This window comes from Drosophila guanche, unplaced genomic scaffold (genome assembly GCF_900245975.1).
Source record: "Drosophila guanche unplaced genomic scaffold, DGUA_6, whole genome shotgun sequence".
In the NCBI taxonomy this organism is placed as follows: Eukaryota; Metazoa; Arthropoda; class Insecta; order Diptera; family Drosophilidae; genus Drosophila; species Drosophila guanche.
In genome coordinates this window covers 9,679,974-9,689,522 of record NW_022995743.1, presented here as the reverse complement: position 1 = coordinate 9,689,522, position 9,549 = coordinate 9,679,974, and the positions used below count along the sequence as shown (strand labels likewise).

Genomic DNA, 9,549 nt, shown 5'->3' with positions numbered 1-9,549 from the left:
GCTGCCACCCGGTCAGAAGTGGATGAAGACGAAGCCGGCAGAATGCAGTGGCTTAAATTAAAGTTGCCTTTTATTTATTTAATTTGCACAGTGACATGGGCCACAGCATGGGCCAATTTGGAGCGAGACCCCAACGGCTATCTCACCTACTGTCCCTGCATGGGTAAGTCTCTGACGTTTGGACTCTGTTGCATCTGTATATTCCACGTACAGTTTGGTGTACTCCCCCTCAGGGCGCTTTGGCAACCAAGCTGATCATTTTCTGGGCTCATTGGCCTTTGCCAAGGGTCTGAATCGCACCCTCATTCTGCCGCCATGGGTGGAGTACCGCAAGGGGGAGATGCGTTCCCGCCAGGTACCCTTCAATACGTACTTTGATGTGGAGCCGCTAAAGGACTACCATCGGGTCATACTGATGTCGGACTTTATGTGGCATCTGGCGGACGACGTCTGGCCGGAATCGGAGCGTGTGTCCTTCTGCTACATGGAGCGCAAGAGCCTACAGCAGGATAAGAACGATCCGGACCAGCCCAACTGCCATGCCAAGGATGGGAATCCCTTTGGCCCCTTCTGGGACACCTACAACATTGAGTTTGTCAAGTCCGAGTTCTATGGCCCCCTGCACTTTGATGTGCACCACAGCACCATGGCAACCAAGTGGCAAAGCAAATATCCAGCCGAGTCCTGGCCAGTGTTGGCCTTTACTGGCGCCCCAGCCAGCTTCCCCGTCCAGCTGGAGAACCGAGAACTGCAGAAGCACATGCAATGGAGTGCCAAGTATCGGGACGCTGCCAGGGACTTTATACGGAAGGTGCTGCCCCGTGGCGCTTTCGTGGGCATCCACCTGCGCAATGGCATCGACTGGGTGAGGGCCTGTGAGCATGTCAAGGATAGCCAGCATCTGTTTGCGTCGCCCCAGTGCCTGGGCTACAAGAACGAGCGTGGCGCGCTCTATCCCGAGCTCTGCATGCAGACCAAGGAGTCCATAGTGCGCCAGCTAAAGAGGACAATCAAGAACGTGCGCCAGACGCAGCCCAACAATGAGATCAAGTCCGTGTTTGTGGCCTCGGATGCTAATCACATGATCGGCGAGCTCAACGTGGCGCTCAGTCGCATGGGCATCAGCGTGCACCGGCTGCCCGAAGATGATCCCTACTTGGACTTGGCCATTTTGGGGCAGTCGAATCATTTCATTGGCAACTGCATCTCATCGTATAGCGCATTTGTGAAACGTGAGAGGGATTCGCACGGTTTTCCATCCTACTTTTGGTCCTTCCCCAAGGAGAAGGACCGCCAGCAATCCAAGGCGCACGAGGAGCTATAAATCTCAGATAAATACAGTCCAGCAACTATTCTCAACGTACTCTCTGTGTAGTTTATAAGCTAGAAAAGTATTCGAATCCGGACGCATTTAACGAGATTTTGTTCTTGCATTCGATTTACTTAGAAATTTATTCAATTGTAATTCAAATGTTACGAAATTTGTGTCTCATTTCGATTATGTTTTGTTAGGTATTTGACGGATGGTTGTGGTGGTGCCTAGTGTATCAGCTTTTGTGTGCGAGCCAGATCCAGTTGCGCGGATGAAACATTCGTGAGACCCTCGCGGACTGAGCTGAGGTTCTCCTTCCAGGCCTGCAGCAAGTCCCGCAGCTGCTCCCATTGTGGTGTACCGAATGTACGATGCATGGTCGATGAAATGTGCACCTTGCGGTTGGCCTGATCCAAGCGGGCACGCACCAGCTTCGTCTTGAGCACCTGGATGACAAATGGTTCGACTTCATCCTCAGCGATTTGCAGCTCCTTGGTCAGGGTTTCGAAGGTCATTTCCGGATTGCTCTCGGCCAGCTGCATGAACGTCAGCAGGCGCATCTTCTTCATGTTCTGTTCGTGGTTGAGTCCCTGCGAGTTGACAAACTCCTTGTGATCTTCATAGAATTGAACGTACGATGGCAATTTGTCGGAGACAAAGATGGAAAGCAAATCGTGGATGAGATCGCCCTCCAGGAAGCGCACAGGCTTCAGCGCCAGCAACGGATCCAGCAGGAATGTATTGGGATCGGCCAGGGCGGTGACAATGCACTTCATGGCATCCTCGCGTGCCACACAGGCATTGTCAGCCGTGTATGTGCCCAGCAGCTCAATCATTACCTTGGACGACAGCTCCAGGTTCGTATCCTTGGTCACATCATGCAGCAGGCGATACAGCTTCTGCATTTGTTCAGAGGATGGCGGGCAATTGGCAAACTGGGTCTTTAGCTGATCCACGCCGGTGAAGACTTCCAAAACTTGTTCGCATTGCTTGGCCACCTGCACCAGATGGTAGTAGACATGATAGCGCAATGGTGAGGCCGTGTCCAGATTGTTGAACAGACGCCACAGCGACTGCAGGCACACCTTGCCGAGCGGCTGGTTCGGCGCCTTGGTCATCTTTTCGCAGTAGGCCAACACAATGTTCTCTCCGCGGTCCAGGGGTATCTGCAAAAAGCAAGCAATTAAAACCCAAAAATCTTGAATGACTAATGATTCTCACTCACTGTTATCATTATGGACACAATGCTATTGAGGATGCCATCGATCTGGGCTGGCTCTCCGTCTTTGAAGCAGACATCGCAGACGCCGATGATTTTGTGCAAATCATCCTCAACGCCTTTGTTGGACTTCTCCGATGAGATTTCGGCTCCCAACTTCTTGAAATACTTGCGCAGCTCTTGGACCTATTGCGAATATATTGAAATATTATAGTTTCATTTTTTGTAGTTTTGTTTTGCACCCTTTCGGGACAACATAACCTCAAATTCGGTTTAGTCTGTCGACGAACGGGACACACACAAAGCTGCAACTCCAACTATACCTGCTCGTCCAAGGAGAGGTCAATAAAAACCGGATGCGAAGTCATATTATGCTTGCGGTAAATGTGTTTTATTTATTGAATTAAATCTCGTTGAAAATAACACGCACGCACACACTTTGGTGTCTTGGACGAAAAGGTGTGACCGTCGATCGTATACAGCCTCACCCTTAGAAATATATCGTAAATATACCGAAAAAGAGCATTGCATTTGTATTTTTGAAGAACAGGATGGATGACTTCGACGACGATTCCTTTGATGATGTTTTGGGCTCCATGGAAATGCCCACCTCGCCCAAGAAGCCTAAAGTGCAGCCCAGCAACAACCAGGCACCAGCGGCCACCACTTCCACCGCTAATAGTAGCACCACCGCTTCAATCACAGTCGTCAAGCCGGCGTCGAACCCCCACAGCGTCCTTGTCCACAGCAAGCAACGAGGAAATCCGATCCTAAAGTCCATACAGAGCGTTCCTCTGGAGTATCGGGATGATATTGTGCCCGACTATGTGGTGGGCCGCACTACCTGCATCCTTTTCCTATCGCTCAAGTATCACAATCTGAATCCAGATTACATTTGTCAGCGCCTGAAAGCACTGGGCAAGATGTACGAGCTGCGTGTCCTGCTGGTGCAAGTAGACACGCCAGAGCCGCACAACGCTCTCAAAAGCCTGACGCGGATATCTCTGCTGGCAGATCTAACCATGATGCTGGCCTGGAATGCCGAGGAGGCTGGCAAAATGATTGAAACCTACAAGCAGTTCGAGAAGCGTTCTCCCGACTTGATCATGGAACGTGTGGACTCGAATCCCCACCAAAAGGTACACAACAATGCCATAAAATATGCTCATAGCATTACCATTTTGATCTTGAACCTAGCTTGTGGCTGCTCTGACCAACATAAAGCCCGTGAACAAAACGGATGCCGTCACGCTGCTTCAGACTTTTGGAAACTTGGGCAATGTGATCACCGCCAGCGAGGAGAGACTGTCACAGGTGATGGGTCTGGGACCACGCAAGGCCAAAAAGCTTTACAAAACCCTGCAGGAGCCCTTTCTTAGCAAGTAGCAGCAATTATAGCAGGGTAAAGGCGAGGAACTTCCTCTGTAATTTAATGTTTTTAATCATTTGTATACAAATCAAAATACACGTTGCTGAAACACTTATAAACTAGAACGAACACATTGATCGGAGTGCTAGTCGGTTACCTTCCATATTTTGATGGTGCCGTCATCGCTGCAGGTGATCAATTGTCCGGCCACAGCGGGGTTCCACTCCACCGAGTTGACGTCCTGATCGTGGGCACTCTCCTCAGCGGTCAACTGTTCGAATGTTGGTTCATCGCGTTTCGAGTCGCTGGTCTCCTTAAATATCCGAACGCCGTCGTCACCACAGCCGGTGGCTATCAGGCCCGTCAGCTTGCACCAGGACACATCATAGATGGCTCTCGAATGCTGCCCAGACAATGTGCAGACACACTTCCAGACGGTTTGTTTATCTGGCGTGGCTATCCCAGCATCATTGCCCGGATGGTAGGCTCTCCAGATCTTGAGTGTGGTGTCATCGCTGCAGGAGACCAGCCGGTCGCCCTCGGCGTCAAAGTCAATGCTCCACACTGTGCTCGTGTGGGAGGACAGTGTGGCTGTGCAGTCCCAGTCGCTGTCCAACTGGCTCTCGGCAAACATTTTGATGGTATTATCATAGGAGGCGGATGCCAGAATGTCCTTCGTCGGGTGCCACACCACACGCTTCACGTCCTGTGTGTGAGGATTCAGCACGGCTGCGCACTCAAATTCATCATCGCCAGCCACTTCCCAAATCCAGACAGATTTGTCCCGGGAGCAAGTGGCCAGCAGCCCACCGGATCGCGACCAGCTGACGCTCTTCACCTCGTTCTCGTGCCCCTCCAGCGTGGCATTGCACTCAAATTCGCCGGAGGACTTTGACCAGATCGCTGTGGTGGCATCAAAGCTGGCCGAGGCCAAGAACTGGCCGCACGGTGACCAGCGAATTTCGCGTATGGTGCGCTTGTGTCCGTCGGAGAGAATTGTCTTTGTGCTCCAAGTATTCCCCGACAGAGACCAAACGCGGATGGCTTTGTCTTCGCCACAAGAGGCGAAAACGTTGCCTTTCGGATGCCAGGCCACTCCCCAAATCCGTCCCTTGTGGCCCTGCAAGGTGTGCTCCAGAATTAACCGTCCCATACTTATACTATGTAGACGAAGTTAAACTTTCCCGGAGTTTTACTTTTTTGATAATTGATAACAAAAGCGCATGTGCTAAGAAGAAGAAACTGAAGCAGTAACAGCTGATTTGATCAGTGCTGTAGAACGACACTGATTTCTGTGTGTGGGTGGGTGTTGCGAAATGACTGGTTGTGTTCAGCATTCCGTTACCCAGCACAAGTGAAAGTGAAGAAATTTGTATACATATATTTTTCAATTTTCTTTTCACGTATTTTGCCTATTAAATGATGCGAATATGAACGGCTTGATTGTGTTCAACAGTGGCAACGATGTTGTCTATCAGAAACTGAACGCACCACTAACGCAGAAGATCTCCGATGTGGCCGTCGCCCAAGGACTGCTGGAATCCGCCCCCGCCCCCGATTCCAGCAGTCCGATGGACAGCAACGTCTTGGTGCAGATCTTCAGCCCCATTATCAGCTCGCAGAAGATAATGCAGTGCCAGTTTGACAACGCCTACTCCAGCTTCCAGTGCGAGAAGGGATTCAACTTGGTCTTTGGCGAACTTCTGGGATTCACCTTCCTGAAGATTGGACATGTGCCGGTGGACCAGCTGACGCGGCAGATGGGAGCGAACATAGCCATATCGCGGTATTGCTATGGAGCGAACATCTTCGGGGCACAGGCTGGGGCCATGCAACAGGAGCTGCTGACGCAATGCCTCGAGTGCTACGAAACATTGCTGGGGCAGGAGGATCAGACATATTTGATCGAGGCCATACCCAAGCTGGTGGTCAACAAGGAGCTGAAGCGCACCATTCACCTGACACTGGATTTTACGCTGGAACAGCTGCGCCAGGACGGCCTACCCCGGGCCCATGTCCTGCTGATGATTTCCCACAAGCTGGTGGCCGCCAATAGCACCAAGCACGCAGTGCCCTTGGCTGCCGCCGATCTGCTCTTTCTGAGCATCTTGTCGCGGGCCCTTCAGTCGTCTCAGCACTCTCCATCGCAGAGTGTTGTGCCGGTCTTCCTGCAGGGCGCCTCCCACGACGAGAACTCTGGCTGTGTGCCCACCATTGTGCACATCTCTCGCCTGCACGGCAACCAGGTGCTGCTGCAGGTTATCGAATACGCGAACATGCCGCTCACCAGCTGCATCTACGACTGCTTCTTTGTGGTGCAGAAAATCAGCATGGTGCACCACCAGGGCGACTCGGACGCTCTGAAGCCAGCTTTTGAGAATCTGGAGCCCTTCATCGTGCAAACTTTGGCCGCCTTGAAGCGGCACCTGAAGCAGACGTGCGGCGACCTCGATGACCTGGAGAGTTGCATTAAAAAGTTTACAGCCAAGTGGGAAAATCTTCGCAAAATGTACATGGAGTACTTCAAGAACTTTGAGCGAGAGCTGCTTGTCAGGATTGAATCGAACGTGCCCGCGTTTATGGAGGAGCTGAAGCAGCTTTTCACTTTGGCCTCGTGCGACAGCTCCAGCGCACACCTGGACCAGCTGTACGAGTCTGCGTCGATTGTGGAGGCCAAGCTGCTGGAATTTGCCGAGTTCCTGGCTGTAAAGGCCACCAGGAACATCTCCATTGATGCTTACTTGGAGGACTTTCCCGGCCTGGTGCACTTTATGTACGTGAATCGCAACAGTGGACAGATGCTGGGCCCCGATCTCCGCACGAATCAGTTGGTGACGAAAACTAAGCTGTGGAACATGGTCGAGTTTGCCCGCAGATATCTCAAGAAGGGCCAGACTACGGTCATGTGGAAGGACAAGGTTTTCCACTACTCGTACTTCCTCTGGTTCGAGGATCAGTCGGGCGGCATTCTCAGCCCAACGCTGGACCTACAGCACCATTTTCTGGCCACAGCTGCATCCAGTGGCAGTGCCATAAAAGCGCCCACCGAGCCCGGTGCCCTCTCTGTCGACTATTACTTTGATCTCGCCGAGCTCTGCTTCCCGAAGCTGGCGCCTGGCAAGGTGCGAGTATACGAGTTGTTCTGCATCCATCTGGGACTGGTCACAACCACCTGTGCCGTAGAGCATGCCCGACGTTTGGTCGCCACCATCAGCGATGTGGTGGGCGATGAGACATTTTAAATATAAATATATTTCTATAGTATGGTTACATGAACCATTTCAGCGGCCATTCCCGGCGGGGCGCATGAATCTAGTCAATTTATGGGACATATGCAATATGAAACGTGTTAAGGACAACTCTCCTGTTCCACTTTAAAGCATAGAAATCGTTCAAAGTGAAAAGCAAAAGGTGTGTGTGCATTTTTTATTGCGACTCGGTTGGAGGTGGCTGCTGTGTCTGCGCCTTTTGCAGCTCCTGCAGCTTTTCCAGGAAGAATAACTTGCGTGCCGTCAACGGCATGGACTTCTGGCGCAGCATGTAGTTCTCATTGCCCAAGGCGGTGTAGGTGTCATCACCGATGAGCTCCCTCAACGCAATGTTCTTCTTTAAATGCTTATCATAGAAGCTGGCACCGGAGGCCACAAACTGCGGCCCCAGGGTGGCCAGCTTCTTGTCAATCTCGGCATCGGTGGCAACCTGATTGAAGTCCTTCATGAACGTCCAACTGCCGACTCCGAACAGACCCAATATGGAGTACAGCACAAAGCGCACCTGAGCAGGAGAAAGAAGTCATTGAGGTTATTAAACAAAAGCCCATATGCCCGCTACTTACGCTGCCATGGCGGGCGAACAGATTGAGGCGCAGGTTCAGATAGTGTCCGATGGTGTAGACCATGAGGAAGCTCACGGAGGGGAATATGGAGTTGAGCAGCACCCGATACGTTTGCAGCTGGAGAATGGCCTTGCTAAGCCCAAAGATCTGCTCATCTTCGGTCAGCACGATGGCCTGCTCCAGCAGCTTTCCGCTGGGAGAACTCCAATTAATTTGCTGGTCCCTAAAGCGAATGTCGGCTCGCTTGATCTCTGCAGTACTGCCATAGGCGTAGTTCACGGGTATGCCCAGAGCGGACCCGAATCGCAACTTGGTGGTCCCGGCTTGGAACAGATCGAAGCCGAACACGGTGAAGGGTTTGACGAACTTGCGCTCAAAGGGTTCAACCTGCAGTTTGTCCAACGCTTGCTCCAGCCGGCTCTGTACTGCTTCCGGCACAGGCCTTTCCACGCCATTTCTGAAATGAAGCAATAAACATTATTAGAGTGGCTTCTTTACACCGGTCAGCAGCTCACCCACTGGTAGCATTGCACAAAGTCGCGGTAGTACTTCAGTCCAAATGTGTGGGGAAGGAAGTTGCCGACAAACAGGCCAACTGTCGTGGCGCCCGCTGTGTAAAAGACTACTCGGCGTCCAGGCTCAGTCTTGAAGAAGCCAAAGAAGCCGCCACCGGCTTTCGGTGCTATATACATAATGTATGTTATCAATTAAAGCGGGTTTGATTTTTGATATTCTTTTTTGTTTTGAAACAGCAGATTGTGTAATTGACAGTGTGACCTAGGAACCCTCACAATATACCAAAATATACCTTTCATTTTTAAAATATACCGCAGATATACCAGAATCTTAATCATATTCCTCGATTTTGATGTTCTATTTAATATTACTAGCTTGCAAAGACTTTTAACACTGAAAAAATAATTTGATCCGTTTAAAGAATCATTTAGGCATATTAAAAACACTCCTTTTTTATTTGATTGTAAACCTTATGACCTTATATTTTACAAATTTGTATTTGATTTTTTCATTCAAATCACCCCTTGTGAAAGCCAGGGGGCTTGTATGCTGTATGTAAATTTAGTGACACATGTAGGACAACTGACATCATTGAACATTTTTGAAAAATAGCTCGCGCCTCAAAAGAGGAAAATAAATTCTATTGTTTTTTTGAAAATTGCACAGATGGAACATATGTAAATATTATAATTGGCTATCAGTGGTTTGTGGGCGGTTCTTCTATCTTAACAACATAATTGGGGCTAGGCTCAGGTTTAAAATTGAAATTACACCTTTCTTCTGCTAAGGAACACCTGATAATAATGACAAAATCATCATTATCGTCTTACTAATCACCGATTTAGTTGATTTTATTTACTTGATTTTATTTATATATTAATACATACATTTTCTTTTATATTTAGTTGTTCTCTCTTCGCAACGGAAAAGAGCTTTTAAAACTCCCTTAACAAAGCAAGGGAGCTTTCATGGTGCGAAATTTGTGCCAAAAACTAAGGTGTCGACAACAGGTAAATACGTCACTAAAATTCCAGGGGCGCCACTTAAATTACACGGTAAATTACACGCCGATTTTCATCCTACGTGGGAAGTTCTCCCAGGGAAATTCTCTCCTGTGTCTAAACGGCCAGGGAAATCCTCTCCTCTGTATAAACGGTCAGGGAAACTCTCTCCTCTCTCTCACCGCTCTACAATCTACACAAAAAATATACGTTCACACTTACCTATTAATGTTAAATGTAAATGTTACATCGTATTCCTTGATTTTGATCTTCAGTTTAATATTCCCGGCTAGTTGA

General features: G+C 49.6%; 6 protein-coding genes across 7 annotated transcripts; 3 read left to right on the top strand and 3 right to left on the bottom strand.

Annotated features, from left to right (window-relative positions):
* The first annotated feature begins 1 nt into the window (after position 1).
* On the top strand, positions 2-1,471 carry LOC117591798 (GDP-fucose protein O-fucosyltransferase 1). Its single transcript, XM_034285107.1, has 2 exons — positions 2-163; positions 234-1,471. The coding sequence occupies exons 1-2, from the start codon at positions 43-45 to the stop codon at positions 1,322-1,324; spliced, it is 1,212 nt and encodes a 403-aa protein (XP_034140998.1). The 5' UTR covers positions 2-42; the 3' UTR covers positions 1,325-1,471.
* On the bottom strand, positions 1,429-3,013 carry LOC117591799 (eukaryotic translation initiation factor 3 subunit M). The gene is made up of 3 exons (XM_034285108.1): positions 2,855-3,013; positions 2,538-2,717; positions 1,429-2,478 (listed from the first exon to the last, which is right to left on the bottom strand). Exons 1-3 carry the CDS (start codon positions 2,897-2,899, stop codon positions 1,540-1,542), a joined length of 1,164 nt encoding a protein of 387 aa, XP_034140999.1. The 5' UTR covers positions 2,900-3,013; the 3' UTR covers positions 1,429-1,539.
* Positions 3,014-3,054: 41 nt separating this feature from the next.
* LOC117591803 (DNA excision repair protein ERCC-1) lies at positions 3,055-4,029 on the top strand. The gene is made up of 2 exons (XM_034285112.1): positions 3,055-3,670; positions 3,729-4,029. The coding sequence occupies exons 1-2, from the start codon at positions 3,083-3,085 to the stop codon at positions 3,915-3,917; spliced, it is 777 nt and encodes a 258-aa protein (XP_034141003.1). The 5' UTR covers positions 3,055-3,082; the 3' UTR covers positions 3,918-4,029.
* LOC117591800 (probable cytosolic iron-sulfur protein assembly protein Ciao1) lies at positions 3,949-5,137 on the bottom strand. Its single transcript, XM_034285109.1, has one exon. It carries the CDS (start codon positions 5,051-5,053, stop codon positions 4,046-4,048), a length of 1,008 nt encoding a protein of 335 aa, XP_034141000.1. The 5' UTR covers positions 5,054-5,137; the 3' UTR covers positions 3,949-4,045.
* A 113-nt stretch (positions 5,138-5,250) lies between these two features.
* On the top strand, positions 5,251-7,304 carry LOC117591795. Its single transcript, XM_034285102.1, has one exon. The coding sequence runs from the start codon at positions 5,331-5,333 to the stop codon at positions 7,140-7,142; it is 1,812 nt and encodes a 603-aa protein (XP_034140993.1). The 5' UTR covers positions 5,251-5,330; the 3' UTR covers positions 7,143-7,304.
* Positions 7,305-7,312: 8 nt separating this feature from the next.
* Positions 7,313-8,476, bottom strand: LOC117591801 (transmembrane protein 177). Of its 2 annotated transcripts, XM_034285111.1 has the most exons (4): positions 8,255-8,476; positions 7,736-8,192; positions 7,574-7,674; positions 7,380-7,521 (listed from the first exon to the last, which is right to left on the bottom strand). In XM_034285111.1, exons 1-4 carry the CDS (start codon positions 8,425-8,427, stop codon positions 7,509-7,511), a joined length of 744 nt encoding a protein of 247 aa, XP_034141002.1. In that variant the 5' UTR covers positions 8,428-8,476; the 3' UTR covers positions 7,380-7,508. The 2 variants fall into 2 exon arrangements, with proteins under 2 accessions (XP_034141001.1, XP_034141002.1); XM_034285110.1 differs by having other exon boundaries at positions 7,313-7,674; positions 8,255-8,474.
* Positions 8,477-9,549: the final 1,073 nt, after the last annotated feature.

Bases quoted from the DNA above. Each gene is read 5' to 3' on its own strand.
- LOC117591800 (XM_034285109.1), bottom strand. From the start codon at position 5,053: ATGGGACGGTTAATTCTGGAGCACACCTTGCAGGGCCACAAGGGACGG.
- LOC117591799 (XM_034285108.1), bottom strand. From the start codon at position 2,899: ATGACTTCGCATCCGGTTTTTATTGACCTCTCCTTGGACGAGCAG. The intron at 2,718-2,854 runs GTATAGTTGGAG...TATTCGCAATAG, and splicing joins ACCTCTCCTTGGACGAGCAG to GTCCAAGAGCTGCGCAAGTA. The intron at 2,479-2,537 runs GTGAGTGAGAAT...TGCTTTTTGCAG, and splicing joins TTGTGTCCATAATGATAACA to ATACCCCTGGACCGCGGAGA.
- LOC117591798 (XM_034285107.1), top strand. From the start codon at position 43: ATGCAGTGGCTTAAATTAAAGTTGCCTTTTATTTATTTAATTTGCACA. The intron at 164-233 runs GTAAGTCTCTGA...ACTCCCCCTCAG, and splicing joins CACCTACTGTCCCTGCATGG to GGCGCTTTGGCAACCAAGCT.
- LOC117591803 (XM_034285112.1), top strand. From the start codon at position 3,083: ATGGATGACTTCGACGACGATTCCTTTGATGATGTTTTGGGCTCCATG. The intron at 3,671-3,728 runs GTACACAACAAT...TCTTGAACCTAG, and splicing joins ACTCGAATCCCCACCAAAAG to CTTGTGGCTGCTCTGACCAA.
- LOC117591801 (XM_034285110.1), bottom strand. From the start codon at position 8,427: ATGTATATAGCACCGAAAGCCGGTGGCGGCTTCTTTGGCTTCTTCAAG. The intron at 8,193-8,254 runs GTGGGTGAGCTG...GCTTCATTTCAG, and splicing joins GACTTTGTGCAATGCTACCA to AAATGGCGTGGAAAGGCCTG. The intron at 7,675-7,735 runs GTAAGTAGCGGG...TCTCCTGCTCAG, and splicing joins TGTTCGCCCGCCATGGCAGC to GTGCGCTTTGTGCTGTACTC.
- LOC117591795 (XM_034285102.1), top strand. From the start codon at position 5,331: ATGAACGGCTTGATTGTGTTCAACAGTGGCAACGATGTTGTCTATCAG.